The sequence below is a fragment of the Leptodactylus fuscus genome, chromosome 4 (assembly GCF_031893055.1).
Source record: "Leptodactylus fuscus isolate aLepFus1 chromosome 4, aLepFus1.hap2, whole genome shotgun sequence".
In the NCBI taxonomy this organism is placed as follows: domain Eukaryota; kingdom Metazoa; phylum Chordata; class Amphibia; order Anura; family Leptodactylidae; genus Leptodactylus; species Leptodactylus fuscus.
Window position 1 is genome coordinate 55,944,988 of NC_134268.1, and position 22,118 is coordinate 55,967,105.

Genomic DNA, 22,118 nt, shown 5'->3' on the forward strand with positions numbered 1-22,118 from the left:
GGGGGGCGGGCCTTCAGTCCTGGAGCACGGGGGGGCGGGCCTTCAGTCCTGGAGCACGGGGGGGCGGGCCTTCAGTCCTGGAGCACGGGGGGGGGCGGGCCTTCAGTCCTGGAGCACGGGGGGGCGGGCCTTCAGTCCTGGAGCACGGGGGGGCGGGCCTTCAGTCCTGGAGCACGGGGGGGCGGGCCTTCAGTTCTGGAGCACGGGGGGGCGGGCCTTCAGTCCTGGAGCACGGGGGGGGCGGGCCTTCAGTCCTGGAGCACGGGGGGGGCGGGCCTTCAGTCCTGGAGTACGGGGGGGGGGCGGGCCTTCAGTCCTGGAGCACTGCTCTTTCCACTTAAGTAGGATGGGTGATGTTCCACTGCACAAGGTGGTGTGGGCTACTGATGGTAGTGGTCTGAAAAACAAGAATTGTGCTCCAGGAAGCAGAAGGGCCGCCTCTAGTGCACCAGCTGTCTCATTCACTTTACATTTTAAAGTAGTTTTTCTCCAAATCTACAAATGTGACATAAACATACCTTTGTTGTGTATCCCTGTAATGTCCTCTGTAATGCCATGTAGACAGGTTGTTGAGAGGTGATAGACTCCCTTTAAATGTTTGGTCTAAAAATCGCACTGTAAGCAGATGATATTATAAAAGTACCTCTGTATACTATGTGGGAGGGTGAGTTTTATGGTAGTCTGTGGGTTTCTTTTAAATGGCAGACACTTCTGTCACCACTTATTTTGGAAATCCGTGGGTAAAATCCAACATGCTTGATAAGAAGGGTGTTAGCAACGTACTTCCCATATAAGATACATAGTAACTAGTGTCTGCTGACAACAACCCAATGTATATGTGAGACTAGGAATGTTCCTTTACAGCTTTCTAGTATAACTGAGGCAATACACAATTCGTGTCAGCATGCAAGAGGCGTCTGCATTTCAGCATTGAGCATTATTCTGTATTTTTACAGCTTCAAAGAGCTTCCCGGCTAGAAAAACTTGGAGACCAGACAGCAATGGTATGTCTTTCATTTTGCTGGTGTAAATAAGGCAAACGGAGATAATTTACAGATCTATAACCTATTGTCTCTTTTCTGTTCACAGATAACTGCTATTCTGCAGTCACGTCTGGCAAGGGCATCATTTGATAAAAACAGGTTAGTGGTAGTTTATTCCTTCTTGTTAATATAGAAAAGAAGCTGTTAAGCTCACCGTATATTATATTCTAATTTTGGTTAAAATGAATGCGAAATTTGTTTCTAATCACGTGCATAGATTGAAGATTTTTTTTTTTTTTTTTAAAGGGAGAGAGGTGTAAATGTTTCCACCTTTTTCAAACCAGATTCAATACAGTCAGACATTGTTAGAAACCCTTTAAAGGATTATTTCTAGGCACTCACTTATGTTTAAATTGCCAATGTTTTAGCTCCTTACTAGAGATAAGCGAGTAGTGAAATATTCGAGGTTCGATATTAGTTTTGAGTAGAGCCTCAATATTCGACTACTTGATTGAATATCGAATCCCATTATAGTCTATGGGGGAAAAAATGCTCGTTTCAGGGGAAACCACTGTTCGACTAAAGGAGAGTCACCAAGTCAAAGAGTAGCAGGAGGAGAGTGTTTAGGAGGAGCGCAGTGCAGTTAAAGCGCACGGACCCCATTACGGGAGGCAAGCCCTAATGTGAACCAGCCCTTACTCGTCCTGCAGAACCAGCATTGATTGGCTGAATGCTATACACTGTATAGCCTTTGGTCAATCAACGCTGGTTCTGAATCGAATCTTTACTGCGAGTAGGAGTAGTATTCGATAGAGTATGAGTATTTCAAATACCGTAGTACTTGATCGAATACTACTTGCTCATCTCTACTCCTTACTCCTCTTGGCAAACAGATGATTTTGCAAGGGAAAGTTGCTGTTAAATGAGGGTAAATGAGGCTTCAAACACCTGCAGAGAAAGAGACAATGTTTACTAGGGTCCTGGTGACTTAAAAGAAGCACTCCAGTAAAAAAAAATAAAAAATATGCCCCCCACCCATTTGTCTGTATGTAGTTAAGTTATATGCTCCCATGCCCCCCTGAGCGTTCCCTTTGTGAACAGTAATCAGACTCACAATGCACGTCTATTAGAGGTTTGACTTGATTCCTATAGGTGTGCACTCATGGCGTGATCTCCTAATAAATCAGGAAATCAGGTTATTTTTTGCTAGCGTGCTTCTGTAAGCAGTGTCTGCACTGTTGTTATGTATTTCTTGTCCTTTTTTCCTCTTATCAGATTCTTTTCAACCTCCGCCCCCAATGAAGTTGATTTTCAGTCTCTGAGAGATAAGTCTCTGTTCAGAGTCTCCAGTGTGGAATCCAACAGAAATCCTGGATGGAAAAGCACAATTTTTTTTTGTTTTGTTTTTTCCTGGTGATATCTGGAAAAGGAAAATAAAAATAAAATAAAACCATACCCAACTAACCCCATTATAGTCAGCTAGGCCCCTCGGGATCCCTTGTTGTTTGACAAACTATTTTCCTGTTCTTCTGGTCCTGTGGTAGACTAGTAGAAAGGATACCCTGAACCAGATGTGAACTCGGCCTTAGAGCTGCTGCCCATACATGTCTGTGAAGAGGGGAGGGGAAGGAGGAACAAGCAGCTGCACAGAAAGAGGCAGAGATACCCACAGAGGCGGCGGCTGCTGCTTCTACTACTATCTCACCTACCCTGTATAGTGCAAAGAGCAGGATCTTCGTTTATACTATGGGTGGGAGATCTGGTGCTTACTCCAAACAATTTCTAGAGCCAAGTTCACCAGAGATTAATCCATAGAAAGGTAAAGCAGCAGGAAAGTGCAGAATATAGCATGGATAATGTTTTTTATATTGTTTTTACTCATATACACTCTTACAATAGCATACTGTGAATACTTATCTTAAATGACAAGGCTTTGTATAGCATGGTCCGTTTTCTTATAACTGTATGGTTTTTGGCACCATAGACATAATGCTTATCTTTCAGTCATACCTCCAGCTAAAAGCCTGTGCTCCTGCATACATGTGGGTGTAACTGTATGCACTCCTCTCTGGTAAGCTTAGCTATCTGCAGTATAGACTTCTCCTGCCAGTTTATAGTGTAGGAAGTAGTTTACCTATAGTTACCGTTGTCCACCATATTTGCTCAATGGGTTGGATTTTCTGCCACCTCTAGATTCCTCGTCCATCCTTTTAGATCCCTCTAGCAGTCAGTTCAGTGAGAGAACCCTTTCTCCCAGCCTTTGACCTATACAGAGATTAGCTTCCCTAGGCCAGACCCAGCCATAACCTTTGCATCTATTTATAGTGTACCTGATTAGTCGGCATTGCCTTATGTAGCATGCATTATAGCGGCGCTGGCAGCTGTTTGCTGTGTTCATGGGTGTCTGTGTTTGTAGCAGGAGCAATGCAATTGTTTATATGTATCTACACCTATAATCGTTGCACATTACTGCAGCTATACATTGCTCCCTTTCCCATTGTCCCATAATCCTTACAATGGCCTAAAAAAGAACAAAAAAGGATTACTCGCCTGTGCCTCAGAAATTCAGCACTCTTTCCCTCCAGTCCTGCCATTGTCTGTTTACTTGCATATTGGACATGATCGCTGCACCCCTTTTACATGGCAATGATCCCGTGCCATATGCAACAGACAATGGGAGGACCACAGGAGAGTCAGAACTGGATTCCTGCAGGACAGGGTAATTTTTATTATTTTTTGTTACTTTAGGCCACTTCCATTCTATATGGATTTTGCAGATGGTGGGAAAAGGGATAAAGCTGTAGAGGTTCTGTATGTTCAGCTACTTAACGTACATTTTGCCATAATTTGCTTAAATCTGTCCCAGCTTTCAGAGCGTGTGTGAAATATCGAATATGGAGTGTGAAGCGGAGATGATAACCCCGCTGGTCTCCAACCCCGGTCATGTGTGTATCACAGATAAATACCTCTATTTCCAACCCTTGAATGGATACCCGGTAAGAAAACGCTTTATTGCTTTTTGGTCAGTGCACATGGAGTTTTTTTACGCTGAATCTGCCTCAGAATCAGCCGCCAAAAAAAGCCTCCCAATAGAGTTCTATTGGGAGGCTTTTTTTTGGAAGCTGATTTTGAGGCAGACTCTGCGTCAATATCGGCACCAAAAAACTCTGTGTACACTGACTTGTTTTTTTTGTTTTTTTTCCCCCTATTCTCTTTGCAAGAAATGCAAGACTATTTTTACACCAGGAATTATGGTGCATGTTTTGGCACACCAAATATTTTTTTTATGTACCAGAATATGCTTAGCTATGTCTGCAAACTGCCTGTCATGGACTTGAATGGAAAAATATGTATTGTTGTTGTAAACTTCATGACAACCTGTTGTGTGCAGTGCTGTGCTTTACTCCATGACATATAAACACACATATGGCAATACCACATCTGGATGATATACAATGATCCTTCAGATAGTGTATTCCTCGTAAGGTTGAGTAATAGATGTTGACACCAATACATTGCACCATTGAAGGTGTCAGACTGCGCCCAGAGCTTTACTTGTGTAACATCCCGTTTTGTAAAATGGAATTCAAGATTGTATGAAGATATAACTAACCCAATCAAGAGGATGCTTGGCAGCCTTTCGTCTGCAAATCAGATAGGTTTGGTCTTTATTTTTCATGTAGCATAGATAGACCAATCTGCCTGTATATAATGTAGTATAAGGAAAATGTTGTTTTTGTACCGTGTTAGCCAGTGGGTAGGAAATATAAAAAACTTGAAAGTCTTCAGTAGTTGATACCTTTTTTAATGGCTAACTCATAATGATGACAGATTATAACGTTTCGAAGCTCTCGGCTTCTTCTTCAGATATAACTAAAAACAATTTCTGAAGGCTGCATATTTATGTACAACAGGATACATAGGGATATAATTTTAGGAGGGAGGGGGGAAGAGGCTTATTGGTATGTAGAAGTAAACAAATCCACAGTTCCTAGGTTCTTATCAGTTCAGTGTGTCTTTATGGTTGTCTCAGTAGGATGCCATGAACCCATGTGAAAGGTTCCTTCCATTCTCCAGAGTGTTAAATAGGGTCATGCACTTGTACTCATAAATCAGTCTGTTCTTCTTGGATTTAAAATTCCCTCTTAAAATCAAAATTTTCCCTCCTAAAATTCTATCCCTATGTGTCCAGTTGTACATATACACTCACCGGCCACTTTATTAGGTACACCTGTCCAACTGCTCGTTAACACTTAATTTCTAATCAGCCAATCACATGGCGGCAACTCAGTGCATTTAGGCATGTAGACATGGTCAAGACAATCTCCTGCAGTTCAAACCGAGCATCAGTATGGGGAAGAAAGGTGATTTGAGTGCCTTTGAACATGGCATGGTTGTTGGTGCCAGAAGGGCTGGTCTGAGTATTTCAGAAACTGCTGATCTACTGGGATTTTCACGCACAACCATCTCTAGGGTTTACAGAGAATGGTCCGAAAAAGAAAAAACATCCAGTGAGCGGCAGTTCTGTGGGCGGAAATGCGTTGTTGATGCCAGAGGTCAGAGGAGAATGGCCAGACTGGTTCGAGCTGATAGAAAGGCAACAGTGACTCAAATAGCCACCCGTTACAACCAAGGTAGCCAGAAGAGCATCTCTGAACGCACAGTACATCGAACTTTGAGGCAGATGGGCTACAGCAGCAGAAGACCACACCGGGTGCCACTCCTTTCAGCTAAGAACAGGAAACTGAGGCTACAATTTGCACAAGCTCATCGAAATTGGACAATTGAAGATTGGAAAAACGTTGCCTGGTCTGATGAGTCTCGATTTCTGCTGCGACATTCGGATGGTAGGGTCAGAATTTGGCGTCAACAACATGAAAGCATGGATCCATCCTGCCTTGTATCAACGGTTCAGGCTGGTGGTGGTGGTGTCATGGTGTGGGGAATATTTTCTTGGCACTCTTTGGGCCCCTTGGTACAAATTGAGCATCGTTACAACGCCAAAGCCTACCTGAGTATTGTTGCTGACCATGTCCATCCCTTTATGACCACAATGTACCCAACATCTGATGGCTACTTTCAGCAGGATAATGCAATGCCATGTCATAAAGCTGGAATCCTCTCAGACTGGTTTCTTGAACATGACAATGAGTTCACTGTACTCCAATGGCCTCCACAGTCACCAGATCTCAATCCAATAGAGCATCTTTGGGATGTGGTGGAACGGGAGATTCGCATCATGGATGTGCAGCCGACAAATCTGCGGCAACTGTGTGATGCCATCATGTCAATATGGACCAAAATCTCTGAGGAATGCTTCCAGCACCTTGTTGAATCTATGCCACGAAGAATTGAGGCAGTTCTGAAGGCAAAAGGGGGTCCAACCCGTTACTAGCATGGTGTACCTAATAAAGTGGCCGGTGAGTGTATATGCAGCCTTCAGAAATTGTTTAGTTATATCTGAAGAAGAAGCCGAGAGCTTTGAAACGTTATAATCTGTCATCATTATGAGTTAGCCATTAAAAAAGGTATCAACTACTGAAGACTTTCAAGTTTTTTGTATATAATGTAAGCTGCTACTCTTTGGATGTGCCACAGGTTTTACACTCTCCCTCAGCTTGAATGTATATTATGCTGCATAATAAATCTTATCGTAAATCATATTGTCTTCATGTGTCTCAAAGGACTTTGTACTACAAACAAGAAATATTCCTTATCCATAGGATTTAACCACCTAATCCTCCAATGATAAGAGAGGGTGTCGTGAATCTCCTCGTTTGAATGGAGCGGGCGTTACTTGTGTATGCTGCCACTCCATTATATCTACAGGGCTTACAGAGAATGACTACTTCCCGTGGTCCCATAGAATAACATAGACCACTTGTTAAATATCATAAGTTACAAAATCCCTGTGTATGAGACATAAGGAGTTAACTGTATTGGTCCACTGGGGTACTTCATGGGTATGTAAAGTTGTATGTTATCTTCTCATCACTAGATGTAACCTCCAAGACACACCTACACGATCGCCATCAATGATTCATGATCTCACACACTTGAACACAATGTGGATGGAGTCCATGACCTCTAACATGACTCCTTCAAAATGGATAGGCAATAACGGCTGATGCATCTACTTTCTATTTTTCCTCAATCTACCTAGATGTCCCCCGTATGTCAAATGTGAATATGAATTCCGGTCAACAATATTGCTACATACTATAGTTATACTACTTCATTTCATTGCAGGAATTTGAGAACCCCCTTCTCACGATGGTTGAGGTCACAGTGGTTTGACTCTTCACCCCTATGGTATTGTTAGGGGAGAAGTGTTAGTTGTGCTACAACACCCTTTATACTGACTTGCTGCAGTTTGAAGTGGTTTGAAATTTGAAGAATTTCTCTTGTTTTTGCTGTTTTGTACAAGACCTGTATGACTTTTGTAAAACTTTTGTAACCAACCAAATACCATTTATTTTCAACTTCTCTTTTTTTTTTTTTTGTTCTAGAAACCTGTAGTTCACATTAGCTTGGCTGATATCCGGCGAATATATAAAAGGAGACATATGCTGATGCCTCTGGTAAGACAAATATTAATTTGTGGATAAGCAGAAAAACATTTAGAGAAAACTGTATAGAAAAAAAAAAAAATCTATTACAATGGTAATACAAACCAATTGTCTCGATTACTATTTATACTTGCCATAGTGGTCCTGTTAGATATTTAGAGGGTTTGTCCAACCTAAACTACCCCCTCCTTTGATAATTGATAAAATTGATTGAGGTGCTGATCTGATCAGCCAGGCAAGTCCATGAGCCCCACTAGGACATATGGGCGGTGGTTATTCAGTCGGGAGAAGCCATTTAATATCAGCTCTTTCTATAAGGTGTTTCACATTTATCCTACTAACATATTTTGATCAGAATTTTTTTTCCTCAAGTTATTAATATTTTAATGTCTTAAAGTGGACTTGTTACCTGTCCTGGCATGTCTGTTTCAGCAAGTTATTTGTTTCCCCTGTGGGAAAAAAAAATTACAAGAGCATATTTTTCTTAGAAATATGCAATGTGCAGTTTTTTTTTGTTTTTTTTTTCTCCTAGAAATGTATAAATTGACATCTAGGGGTTACCGGATGGAGAGATGTCCTTACATAGTCTCAAATTCGCCAATCACTTCTGCCATTGTCAGATTGCGTAAAGACACACTCCTCTGTCAACGGGAACGGTAGAAACCAGTTGTCAAATTTTTTTTTTTTTACTTTCTAAGAGTAGTAACAGAGAAATGGCACAATGCAGAGTTATCAGAAAACTGTAATTTCATAGGGAATACAAGTATTTACGAAAATGCACATGTCCAGAAAGTTGACGGGTTCTCCTTTAAAGTGCAGGTTGTCATTCGGCAAGTAGTTCCCTATTTCATACCTATTATCCCTATTGCTGTCTCCACACTCTCAGTAATGGAGCGCGGAGGTTTCATCTTCTCACAGCTTTCTTAGCAGCTTGTTAGCAGTTATTTTACAGACTTGGCTGGCCCATAAGCACAGCATGGGCTGAAGTTTTCATAACCTGCCAACCCAGAAGCCCAATAGTGGATCCCACCCGTATACTGGAAGAGGGCCCTGTGATAGGCGTACATTAGACCATGGTGATGAGCCTGCACTTTAAGTCTACTTTGTCTGTGTTCCCATACTAATGCATTATAATCTGTCTTACTGGATCATCTTATTAACCTTTATTTGTTCTGTACTTGATGTAATGCCGCCGTATTATAGTTATGATGATTGTCTAATAATTGCAGCAATAATGTAACTACATGACCTCATATTTATTTTAATGCCTTTTAGGGACTGGAAGTATTTTGTACTGAAAATGACCTGTGCTCAGATATATACCTTAAATTTTACAACCCTAAAGATCGCGATGGATTGTACTACTATATTGCTGCTTATCTAGGTTGGGTTTTTTTTTTTCTTTTATCTTTTTTAACCTACTAAAATTTTCACGTTTGTCTTTTGGTATTTGTATGTATAAATTAATCAATATATGATATATATATATATATATATATATATATATATATATATATATATATCATATATTCACATGTATACGTGGAGATAGATCTGTTGTGCTACATCACAACCAGCTGTATCAGGATCTGAATGGAGCAAGTGGTCATGCAGCACATACTCCGCTCCATTCATTTCAATGGGAGTGTCGGAGATGGTGGTCAGACTCCTACTGATAACTTGCCTAGATTAGAAAACCCTTTTAGGCCAAGACCCACGTAGAGGGCTGCAGCCAAAAAGTGTTGCGGAGGAAAAAACATCAACTTTTTTACCGCAGTCCTCTTCACTGAAATTCTGAAGAGTTTTACTCTGTGGACTGTCTGCTTCCATTATACCTATAGGGAAACTGCTGGTGTTTTGGTAGTATACCTACATGCTGTGATTTCCAAAAATGTGACCGTTTTGGAAATCGCAGTGGGTATTTTTCTGCAGTGTGTGGATGGGATTCACTAGAGTTTTACATCTTCACAAATCGATGCCTTCTAGGGAAATGAGAATTGCAAGTTTTGTTCCCTTGTATTTGATATTATAGATTGTAATGTTTTTATTGTTTTACATGCTAGTGGGTTTTTTTTACTCCATATAAAAGCCTGTCAGTAGAAGTGTCATTGAAACTTATAGTTGTCTTTCTCCTTCCGCAGAGAATCACGTGACGGAGCACACGGCGGACAGCTACATGCTCCAGTGGCAGATGGGCCAAATATCCAATTACCAGTATCTTTTACATCTCAATAACCTGGCGGATCGCAGCTGTAATGACCTTTCCCAGTATCCTGTATTTCCATGGATCATCGCAGACTACACTAGTCCTCAATTGGGTATAGTCATGTCATCCACATTAATTGGCTATTAACCCCTTGAAGCCAGTGTCCACTTGATCCCTAACAAACACATTTCAGAGCTCACTTTTCATTCCTTGGCTTCTTGGCTTTTGCTAAAAAAGAAAACACAGCAAAATCTGCAACAAAAAAAGGCCTTACCCTTAAAGAGGACTCATCATTTCTCCGGACATATGTTTTAGTAAATACTTGTATTCCCCATCAAATAACCGTTATCGTTTTTGTAACTCTATTGTGCTTTACCTCTATTTCTCCTGAATACATAAATTGTCAACTGGGTGTTACCATTTCTGTTGTCAGAGGGGTGTGTCCTCACAGTCTAGTATGGTCAGCGCTGGTTAGATAGACCCCCAGTTAGTAACCCCCAGTGCTGACACACTAGAAAAATTGCTTCCACGTTTTTAGTTCATAAAGAATACAAAGTATTTACTGAAATGGACATGTCGTGAGGTGACAGTTCCTTTTTAGGTGATTACACTATGTATTTATGCATAATGTGGAGAAAAGTGATGTGAATTATTCATATGTAACACGAGCACACACTGTGTTGCTATCATTTGCATTTTTTATGTAAAAATATTAGTTATGATAAGCGTGCAATATGGGTCACAACACCATGAACAAAACTTTCCTCTGATATCTTTTCATTTCTTTTAAGATTTAACCATTGCCGAAACCTTCCGAAATCTGCGCAAACCAGTGGGTGCACTAAACAAGGACAGGCTTGCCAGGTTACTGGTATGTACTGTATTCATTATATCCTCTGTACTAGTTAATGATGAAAAGCAATTCATGTACTTTATTACTTGGCATTCTGGGACTTATAAAGGGAGACTCTGATTTATGTTTTTTTTATACTGGATATATTAGCTTAGTCAAAATATTCTGGCCATCAGAAAGTCTGAGGCAATGCTTTGAGGTTGTCCAGGCATATTGGTTTTATATAGGCTGGGGGTAAAAAAAAAAAAAAAAAATCCTACTCGCCTGTTGCCGGTGCTTCGGTGTCCTGCTACCATAGGCTGGTACTGCTGGTCTGGCAACTTCTCAAAGTGAAACTGCTTGCTGTCTGTAACGTTCCGGATCCAACCTCCGCAGCCCTCAGGAAGAGATGCATGATGTCACAGGTAGTGGTGATATTACGTACCCTTTGCTGAGGCTGCTTATTTTGCCTCACTTGTGGCGGGGATTTCAGGGCGGATATGGTTTTAAAAAAATAAAAATAAAAAAAATAGGGGCACAGCGGCAATAAAATGAGGTATGTCATTTTACATTTTGTTAGCTGTCCGTAAATCACAGACAAGCTGCCATAAACAGGTGGTCAATAAATTTGTCCCAAAATACCATTGTAAAATATATCATCCAGCAAAAAAAACAAGTGCCTATTTGTTCAGTTGTAGTAATATGAATAAATGAATGCTATAAATATTAATGTTGGAGTAGCGTCCCAGTGGTTAGGGGGTAAGTAAAATTTTTATTTTATTTATTTTATGTATTGTTTTTCCTTAACTTTCTTACAGAAAAGGTATCATGAAATGCCAGAGCCAAAATTTATATATGGAAGTCACTATTCCTCTCCAGGATATGTCCTCTTCTATTTGGTTAGAGTCGGTAAGGCGCAATCTTTTTATCTTTTTATATTTTTCTGTACAGCTGAGTTGTAAAATGCCTATAAGGGCTAGTTCACGCTGAGTTTTTTGGAGAGTATTTTGATGTGAAATCCGCCTCAAAATCTGCCTCCAAGAACAGCTCCCATTGACTTCAATGGGAGCCGCTCACTTCTTTTTTCCGCTAGCTAGTAGCGGAAAAAGAAGCGAGCTACCCTATCTTGTTGCAGATTCCACGGATGACTCAGCCGCGGTATGAGGCTCCCATTCTTCGGGCCTAATCCGGAGTGGCTAGCCACGTGTAAGTGTTCACATGTGGAATACAAATTTTGCGTGTGAACATACTCTTGGGTTATCTGTCTACAGGTGTGACTGATGCTTTGTGGTTTATCTGATGACTGTGTGACATCTGGTCACTGTGCACACAATGGCTTCACTGAAAAAAAAAACTGGTGCTAAGGTTTTTTTTGTGGTGGTTTACTGAACAGAGCATTTATAGTATTTTAGCTCATGTTAGGCTAAGGCCCCATGGGCCAGAACCACCGTGCTAAAGCGCTGCAGGAACAACCGTGGCATGAACGCATTGCGGTTCTTTCTCCGCGGACTTTGTTTCAATTATATCTATGGGAAAGCCGCCGGCATTTCCGTAGATATAATTGACATGCTGTGATTTTCAAAACCGCAATGTTTCTGGCCGTGGGACCCCAGCCTTAAAGATGTTTTGTTCTTTAGAAAATCCTTAATCCATTAAGGCATCTTGAATTAATTGAGGAAATTAAAGAGCTTGTACATTTTTAGATACATATTGAGAAACAAATGTTATTGTTTGTATAATGAAGATCGATACAATTTTCCAGCATACTTCCTGTATCAATTCCTCATGATTTTCTAGATCTCTGCTTGCTGTGATTCATAGTTTACTTTCAGTGGATGAAAATCGGTCTATGGTCATGTGATCTACACACAGGTGCACAGCTCGTTACCAGGCAGATGTCTGATTACTGTGCTGTGACTGTAAGGACCTGTGCACCTGTTTGTTCATCACATGACCATGGACTGTAGATCACATGACCATGGACTGCATTTTATCCAGTGAACATAAGCAGAATGGAAGTAAGCGGAGATCTAAAAAAAAAAACCTTGAGGAATTGATAGAGTATATTGAATGATTGTATAACTTTATATTATACAGACAATAACAGTTGTCTTTCAATATTATTCTGTAACTGGACAACACCTTAATTTTTCAGATTTATACCCTTGTTTTGCTATTGTTGGAAATGCAATCTACAGTTTTGGATTGTTTATAACATTTAATCACAGTATTGGCTTGATTTATTGAATTACACTATGTTTTCTATATTGTTGCAATCTGATATAACAGTGGTTTGTTTTACAGCCCCAGAACACATGCTATGCATCCAAAATGGAAAGTTTGACCATGCCGATAGAATGTTTAACAGGTTAGTAATGACTAGTAGTCAAGTATGGTCCTTTCTTAGAATTTATGGCATCTCGTGTGCAATATATCTTAGTACCTACACTAAGGGGAAATAAAATGTGGTATTTTGTAAGACAGATCCAGCAGAGCATTGTTGCTCTCATTACAAATGGAGCCACAAGTAATGTGAACTGAACCTTAGAGCTACAGTGGAGACTGGTCACTGTGTCTAGACTGCTGGATCACAATACAATTGTCCTGTTTCCTCCCCCCCTTAGTACACTCCTACATTCACACACAAATAAAACTGCCTGCTTGAGTTTGTGCCACGACTTCTATAATCCCTGAGCTGTCACCAAGGTTTTTTTTTTCCAAGAAACACAGGCCGCTTCTTATTTCAGTTTAGTCCCATGTTCGAGTTATTTCGCTATATGTCGTCTGTATCTGCTGCTGCAGCTGAGATCAGCAGCAGATACATGTAAATGTCCCTTACGCTAGGTTCACACTAGCGTTCTCCTGTCCGTTCTGTGGTTTCCGTCTTCTGCATGCCAGAAGACGGAAAGCACAGACTGGGTCCGGCCGTGAGCGGCAGTGAGCGTTTTATGCTCTCCGCCGCAAAACCAAATTTTTTTTATCCGGACACAGAGTACTGCATGTCCGGATTATAAAACCCGGTTTCGCGGCGGAGAGCATAAAACGCTCACCGCCGCTCACGGCCGGACATCTCTCTCACCCATTCAAATGAATGGGTGAGAGAGACTCCTGCAGGTTTCCGTCTCCTGCCTGTGTTTTAGGCAGGAAACGGAAACCTGCATAACGGAGTTCACAACGCTGATGTGAACGAGCCCTTAGTCTATCCCTTATTGAAATAATCAAGTGGGCAGCCTGCTTGTGAAGAGCTAATAAGGAACACAGCTTTTTATTTCTATATTAGCATTTGCACCACCTTGTGTTTCTAACAGGTGTTTAAAGGGATTTTTCAGGACTTCTACTTAGGAGAGGTCTTCAATATGTGATCAATGGGGGTCAAAGACCTAGGACCTCCACTGATCAGCTTTTTGAAGAGGCTGATGATGTTGTGTTTAACAGGCACATGCATGGTACAGCAGAAGCTCAGGACAGCAGGAGAGAGGCCAAGAACTGTGTCAGCTGCTGGGGCCTAGAGGACTCAAATCGGCTCTACATTATGGCATAGGAGACTGCATTCCTCCTGTAACTGGAACTAATGCATCAGGCCCAGTTACAGGAAAATGTAGTAGAAAATAAATTAAAACTAAGTGACCCCCAAAGGTCTATGACCATATGGGGGGCATAATGTATAACAATAAACAAAAAAAGAACCTAAAAGAAACAAAAAAAAACAAAAAACCTTACTCTACTAAGGGTTCACACCTTCGTCTGGTCTCCGCTTTAGCCAATCCGGTGGGTTTTCGCCTTCTGCCCCAAAAAACTAGACAAGGGGTGGAAACCCTGCGGTCAGTTTTCAAACCTGTTCACTTGAATGGCTTTGCAAAGGTTAGCGCCCATGTGCATCTTCTGCCTCTTCGCAGCAAAACCGTTTTTTCTTAGCTGGACACAACGTCGGACATGCAGGACTTCATGGCGAAACCGGACACAGACAGGCAGAAGACGCACACGGCTGGTCACTTTGCAAACCCATTCAAGTGAATGGGTTTGAAAACTGACCGCCGGGTTTCCGTCCCCTGTCCAGTTTCTCGGGCGGAAGACGGAAATCCGTTTGATTGGCCAAAGCGGAGACTGGGCCCAGGTGTGAACCCGCCCTAACACAACCATGTCACAGATTTTAGCCCCTCCCAAGTAACACAACAATATACTTCACCCTTGTAAAAAAAAATTACCGTAAGGAAGAGAAAAAACTTTGTTTTTTGATTTTTAAAGCACAATGTGACCGAACAGAAATGTTTCCCTTTTTTGTTTACATTTTCTTGGATATTAAAATAAAAGCGTGTGAAAATGAAAGCAGAAAAATAAAGTCCGATGTGTCACCGAAAAACAACGCACAAACGATTTGAATAACGCAAAAGAAAAAAATGTTTTGGCCCTCAAAACTTGCATGAACAAAAAAAAACAATATATGTCTGGTCCCGAACCAGGGAAAATAGCGTGGTACTGAAGTGAATCACTAGAAAAATGCATTAGATGTAAGACAATGGTTCCCAGCAATATAAACTTTTTGCCTTTTCTAGTATTGCAGAGACGTGGAAAAACTGCTTAGAAGGTGTAACAGACTTTAAAGAGGTAATCCTAGTGTACTTGTATGCAGTACTTTTTTATTATTTATTTTTTTTGGTAAGGTTTTTTTTGTTTTGTTAATTTCATTGTTATTTTAGTTAATTCCAGAGTTTTACGGAAGTGACGGCGCCTTCTTGTTAAACAGTTTTAACCTGGACCTTGGAAAGAGACAAGGGGGAAAATTGGTTGATGATGTAGAAGTTCCTTCTTGGGCGTCAGGTAAGAGAACCCAATATATCAAATGAGTTCAGCTACTCAGTAGGTTGTATTATGTGCTGAAGAACTTGTGTTCAATTCACTTTTTTTTTAATCAGATGTAGACGACTTCCTGCGGAAAAACAGAGAAGCTTTAGAGAGTCAGTATGTGTCTGATCATCTCCATGAATGGATCGACTTGATATTTGGCTATAAGCAGAGAGGAAGTGAGGCCGTTGCTGCAAATAATGGTAAGCCTGTTTAGAAATGAAAGGGCCATTTCTAGTTAATGTAATAAGTAGCCGTAGAATTACTCTGGATTACATCTTCTACCTTATTGAAGCTGGATCTTATAGCTGCTTTCTTGTATTAATATTATACTGATTTTCTTATTTCTTAGTGTTCCATCCAGTGACGTATGAAGGAGAGATTGACTTAAAAAGGTAACACAAGTAGATTCTGTAAATCCTACAGTAAAAAATGTGGTCTCTGTAATACTTACATAATACACTACCAAACATACCAGATATTACAAGGCTGCTGTGCCAATTCTGATGTGTCCGTATAATAATTGCAGAGACCAAACTTCATAGAGACTTTAGACCCCAAAATGTATTTAGACCCCCAGACCATAACACAAATTAAATCCAGATCTTTGTTTCCTAAATAAATCCAGATCCCTTAAATGATCAGTTTAGGCTTTACACCCGACCCTTCTATTTTTCTTACCTCTTCTGGTTCGGGTCCGCTTCAGCTCTGGGTGTAGTCACATTTAAATGATGAAGGTGCTGTTCAGCATTAAGAAATGTGCATCTGACTCGAGAGTGTAGAGGATAAGTGCATGGAGGAGTTACTGTAGTAACTGGGGCCCGTGTATTCTTACCTAATGGAAATTGCACATCATCAATTTGCTTACACCAGTACTAGCACTTCCCGCGACTTCGTTAGGTATGTATGTTCTAAATCCCTGCAGCCATTTTTGTGTGATTGAGGAACAAACATCCAAACACACAAACGTTCACATTTATAATTTTTATAATATTAGTAGGATACCAGTCAGACATTTTGAACAACCAACAGGAACTGTCAGTCTAGGTCACTTTTAGGCGATATGGTTTCATTGAAGTGGGTGGATGATCATTTTAGGACCTATAGTACATTATATGACCCAGAAAATCTTGTACCTCTTTAAAACTTAGCTAGTTGCTGATCTGCTTTACACAGGCAAGATGACTTCTATCTGCTGGAAACCCCCCCCACCACCACCACCACCAAATTTAACATGAAGATGTTCTAACATTTAAAGGAAGTCTGTCAGCAGAACCCAGCATATAAACCCAGCCCTGCGGATAGATAGGTTAGGGTCACCTGAATCAGACCGTGTTTTCTCCATTGCTTCCGTTGCTATCTCAGTTTTTCTCAATATGCAAATGATCTCTTTAGAGCAGTAAGGATATTGCTGTTGCTCCAAAGAGGTAAACCACAACCTCTTCATTGCACCAAAGAGCGATTTCTTGGCAAGAGAAGTACTAGGGAAAAGACTGTTTGATTCAGATGACCCTAACCTATCTATCCGCAGGGCCGTGTTGATATGTCGGGTTCTGGTGACAGGCTCACTTTAATTTGAGGGTAAATATTCTGCTTTTGGTTCTATCATTTTTGTCGTCCTGATTTCGCACACATTAAATGAGATCTTCCTGATATTGTGATCCTCCCTGCTTGTACACCAGCTTCTCTGTGTATCTGAAAAGCTGATGCCATTTTCCATTTGGCTTGAATGTAAGGAGCTTTATTTCTTTCTTTGACTTTCAGTATTGAAGACCCTGATCATAAAATAGCCATGCTGACTCAGATTCTGGAATTTGGTCAAACTCCAAAACAGCTATTTACAAAACCCCATCCGAAGAGGATATTTACAAAGTCCAGAAGCTTTTCCCGGTCATCCAGCCAGAATCTGTCTACAGTAGAATCACCAGGTAAGATGCCGTCATGGGGTAACTGATGGTAGTTGTGTTATTAAAGGGGTTTTCCAGATTCCTTAAAAATTTGAGCAAATTGTATGAAATAATAAATGAACTTCTACGTTCATGTTACATTGTTTGTCGTGTAATTTTTGCCAAAACTTTGTGTGGCTACAGTGATGACGGTTCAACCTACATACTACACAACTGCAGTCAGTCACTGCTTGCGTGAAACCAAAACGCAGATGTGAATAGGGCCTTAGTCTGCCGTTGGTCCGTTCATTCAGAACACCATTTTTGTGGCATAAATGTTAAGTATGGTGCGGGTGGTGGCCACTTTTGGACGAGTAGTGAGGCTGTAACAAAATTGCCACTTGTGATTACTACGGTATTAAATAGTTTTTCAGATCATCAATTATTATCCCTATGTTGTGCTATGCTGGGCATTGTATAATAATGAGGTGTGTATTAAAGGCTCTTGTGGCGTTTTTTGCTTCATACAGTTTCACCCACTGAAGATTCTTTTGAAGACTTAACAGAAGAAAGCAAGACTCTCGCCTGGACCAATATCACCAAATTCCAAATCGAGAGCAGGCACAAGATCCACAAAGAGTGAGTGACCTGCTCAGGAGGTTTTTACTAAATCTCATCTGACCTGTGATGTTAAATGATGCCTGCTATACGATTAAAACAAGTAGATATAGATGAGATAGAAGTAGAATATAGAATAATAAGATAAGATATATTTGAAAATGGATAAATATAAAGGTAATGATAAGATATAGAAAGGATATAAAATACGGAAACAGAACTAGAACTATACCATAACTTCTATCTACTATATATGGAGAGTCAACCAGTTGAGGACTGACTGGCAATTTCTGATTTCCAATCACATACAACCATTTATTTATTTATTTATTTTTTTGTTCAAATATTTTTTTATTTTAATATACAAAGTTCAAATTAAAAACAAATGATAACAGATTACATAAAGGCTATGCAAATCACTGAGAAGTAAAGGATATCATCACGGAAAAAGCAATTTTTGGACATTTATACAATGACTGTAACGTTATATGTCAACTCTCTGCATTTTCGTATCTGCAATGGGTGGTAGCGTAGAATTGGAGTCATGTCGGTGTAGAATACAAGTAGAGTGATGATAAAGGGTATAAACACAGAAAATACAGGTAGGTAGACAGACAAACAGGAGAAGGCAGGGAAGAAAAGGGGGTGGGTCAGTCATGTCAGTACCAATGGGGGATATACAACCATCTTCATACTGCTCATAAATTGATATTAATAAAGACTTTTACATCGTCATAAACCAGTGCTTATGAAGTAAGGAATTTTCACCAAAATTGTGGTCTAGTTTGGTCCGTCATCTGGAAAACCCCAATAACCTGATCACCTAGAAACCAGAGTGTTTTACTTTTGGTAACCACTCTGACCCAGTGATCAGCTATAATAGCCAGGAGACTGAGCAGGAGATACTCGGAATGATATAGTATCTATTGGGATGAATTTTTTAATATATAGATGCCTCTGGTCCTCCAGATGGGGGACCCCCTTCTATACAGCATGTAATAAATATATCACAAAACTGCTTCCGATGTATATAGTGTAAACTGTTGGCCAGCAGCTGCCCGGTGTGTGGTATATATAAGTAGATGTAGATGTTACATGGACTCTGATCTATCCAGCTATCTTGATCTAAAAAAAAAACCTATTAAGATCTGCAGAAAAAAATGGGTAGGCAAAAAGTATGATCTGTGACTACACGATATACAGTGGGGGGTGCATATTAAAGGACACCGAAGTTTATGAACTAGACCATGGAATAAGTGCTGGAAATGACATCTCAGACTTGTGTGAGGATATGTTACATAAATTTGCCGCCGCGATTTTTTTTTTCAACTGCATTCTGGGATCCTACTATATTATTACACATCTGTGAGTCATATCTTTATTCTTCTGCGGCAGTAATTCTGTGTTCAGACCTATATGGCAGTGACTTTGGTGAAACTGAATGTTACATGTATTAGATTTTTCCATTGATATTGATGTGTTATTGATGTATAACTTTCAGGGCTATCACTGCCATTGCTGTATCTTCAAATGGATCTTCAGTCTTCACAACATCACAAGGTTAGTCTATGAAGTGACATGAGTGGAGATGACCTCTTGTCCAGTTTTTGATTCATTGGGGGAGGTTTATTAATAGCTTGCAAACGGCAGGTTTCCGACTTTCTAAATAGTTCCTATAAAGATTGTTAAATCTGGAGTTTTTACACCACTGCCACCGTTTCTGAAAGGGGGGAGCAAGTGCATGCAGGGTGTGACATAAGTGGGAAAAACTGGCTGAGTTGTAGATTTCACTTCAGGCACATGGACCAGCAGACGTTGCATTTTGATAACACCTCCTCAATAGGCATTCGTCCATTCAGTACAGACATTATCCTGCAATATTGATCCAAAGGAAGGCAAAACCCCCTGAGGTAGAAGACAAATTCTCTTTAAAACGATTGTCCAGAATAATACAATATTTTTAAGCCAAGTCCCCCATGCCCTTCCCTCCAACTTTGTAATATATCTTTATTTAACTAATTGTATATTTTGTCAGTAATATATGTAGGTCATGTGATCTACATGTATTACATTTCTAACCTTTCCGTTGACGTAGCGGGTGTTCGGTATAATCCATATCCTGTCTCGTCAGTCTAAAGCCCTCGCCCCTTGCCAGAGTTAACCTGAACTTCTGCAATTGGTTAAAATCTTATCATAGAAAACAACAAACACCAGTGAAAAGTCATTGCAAAAACTTGTTTAACATCCAATAAAAAGCCATTGAGTCATTGGCAGTTTTATCAAGATCGGGTTAACTCTGCTACATCTGTACATTATGCAGCCTTGTTAGCCTTTCAGTCCTTGGCATTATTAATAGAACTGTCTCTGTACTGACCTTTGATATTTTTATGCACAGTTATTAGGTTGCCCCTCCATCCAAACGACTGGTCATGTATATGTATGTTTACATGGTAGAATTTGGTGCTGATTTGGGGGTAGATTCTACCTCATAATCCACAAACTTTGCCCTAAATCTGTATCTGTATTCAGGTAGATATCGAAGCAGGACATTGAAAAAATAAGCACTTTGCTCAGTCCTGATATAGATCAGTCAAAGAACCCATGGCGCGAGTCACTTGGCCCCTTTCATCTGGGGATAATCGGTGAGGGAAAACCGGAGGGCTGAAATGGCGAGGATTCTGAGCCAAGAGTCCACCTCAGTTTCTTTTCATTTTAAACCATGTGAACAAGCTCTATGTGTCCCAGTATTTAGACTTTAACAGTGGGAATTCTGTCTATAAAAGGTGAAATTGGCTCTGTCTGAAGAATGACAGTCAGTCTTGTGGAGGTGCCATGTCAGATTGTTGAGGGAGAACCCCCGCCAGAATACGGGTCACTTACAGTGGTCAGTCACCTGCTCCAAATCAATCATGCATGTGCGCGCTGACAAAGATAAACACTGACATTGATGCAGTTTCAATCTCAGTCCATGCAATGAGCGTGATGCCTATTCACACAGAACTGAGGTTTATTGAGGAAGTTACAGTTTTTATACAGGAATGCAAGAAAGATAAGAAAAAGGCAGGCTGTAAGCATATACGTCTTGTATCCGAATACACTGGCGATCAGTCATTGGCTGTTAAATTTCAACATCTTTTAGCTTTCGAGTTCCCAGGAAATGATACTGTCTTTCTTGTAAACCACATGACGATCATGTGCGTCAGCATCTGGGTGCGGTACTGGATACAGGCGCCATCTTAATGTATAAACGTTGCACAAAGAAAAATATAATTTCTTAAGCAGTATAACGCATGTATAAAAATAAGAATAGACATGGTCTACCTTCACAAGATGTTAAACCATTCACAGCACTGGTGTATTGGCAGTGGTAGCTGCAAGTAATGAACCTGGGAATGGGGATGTCACATACAACTTCTATATCTGCTGGCAAATAAATATACATGCCATGTAACAGTGTGAGGTTTTTTTTTTCTTAGGGCTAGTTCACACGTAAAAACCGCCTGGCTTATTTTGGTCCCGAAATGAAAAAACCTTCCTAATTAGGAAGCAGTTTTTTAACTTGAGTCATTTTTTGGAGCGTTTTCTGGAGCAGGTTTTTGGTAAAAACTGCTTTAGAAAACGGCAGGCAGTTTTCCCCTCCCCTAGAGTGAATGGACGGAAGAAAAAAAAAAAAAAAAAACGAGGCGCAAAAAACGCTAGGCGTTTTTCACCTCCCATTCACTTTTATTGTTTTCCTCAGATGGAATCCGCCTGAAGAAAGTTCATGTCGCTTCTTTTTTTCTGCTAGCAGCAAAAAACTGCTAGCAAAAAAACAAAAGCTAGCGGTTTCCATAGACCACCATTATATGGAGGCAGATTTTGAGGCGAAATCAGCTGTCAAAATCTGCCTCATTGCCCCCGTGTGAACTAGCCCTTAATAAGTGACCTGGTTAGTGTTTTAAAGGGGTATTTCCATAGAACGGCAGTGCTCAGTCACTTGAATAGAGCCGTCCTGCTGTTCCCTGCACGACCAGATGGCTAGGGTGATGCTCTGCAGGGAAAGACTGAAGGGATCTCTGAATCAGCATTGCAGCCACTTCATCCTCAGGTTTTGTGGGTGTACCATAGGTTGCAATGACCATAAGGTGATAAGATATCCTAGCGATATCCTGCAAAATAAAATGTTTATTCCCATCTCCTAAC

At 40.5% G+C, this 22,118-nt stretch overlaps 1 protein-coding gene across 3 annotated transcripts in view; it reads left to right on the top strand.

Annotated features, from left to right (window-relative positions):
* NSMAF (neutral sphingomyelinase activation associated factor) overlaps positions 1-22,118 on the top strand; it is a 51,707-nt gene that overhangs the window by 21,769 nt on the left and 7,820 nt on the right. The window contains exons 8-23 of one of the 3 annotated variants that reach the window (XM_075270513.1): positions 957-1,004; positions 1,090-1,142; positions 3,850-3,979; positions 7,493-7,564; positions 8,828-8,936; positions 9,694-9,870; positions 10,550-10,629; positions 11,409-11,499; positions 12,895-12,958; positions 15,144-15,195; positions 15,288-15,408; positions 15,504-15,635; positions 15,785-15,827; positions 17,197-17,360; positions 17,849-17,957; positions 19,438-19,496. In XM_075270513.1, the coding sequence (XP_075126614.1) occupies positions 957-1,004; positions 1,090-1,142; positions 3,850-3,979; positions 7,493-7,564; positions 8,828-8,936; positions 9,694-9,870; positions 10,550-10,629; positions 11,409-11,499; positions 12,895-12,958; positions 15,144-15,195; positions 15,288-15,408; positions 15,504-15,635; positions 15,785-15,827; positions 17,197-17,360; positions 17,849-17,957; positions 19,438-19,496 (1,504 nt within the window). Of the gene's footprint in view, positions 1-956; positions 1,005-1,089; positions 1,143-3,849; positions 3,980-7,492; positions 7,565-8,827; positions 8,937-9,693; positions 9,871-10,549; positions 10,630-11,408; positions 11,500-12,894; positions 12,959-15,143; positions 15,196-15,287; positions 15,409-15,503; positions 15,636-15,784; positions 15,828-16,996; positions 17,014-17,196; positions 17,361-17,848; positions 17,958-19,437; positions 19,497-22,118 lie in introns of those variants that run through there. The other 2 variants (XM_075270514.1, XM_075270515.1) reach the window with 2 other exon arrangements.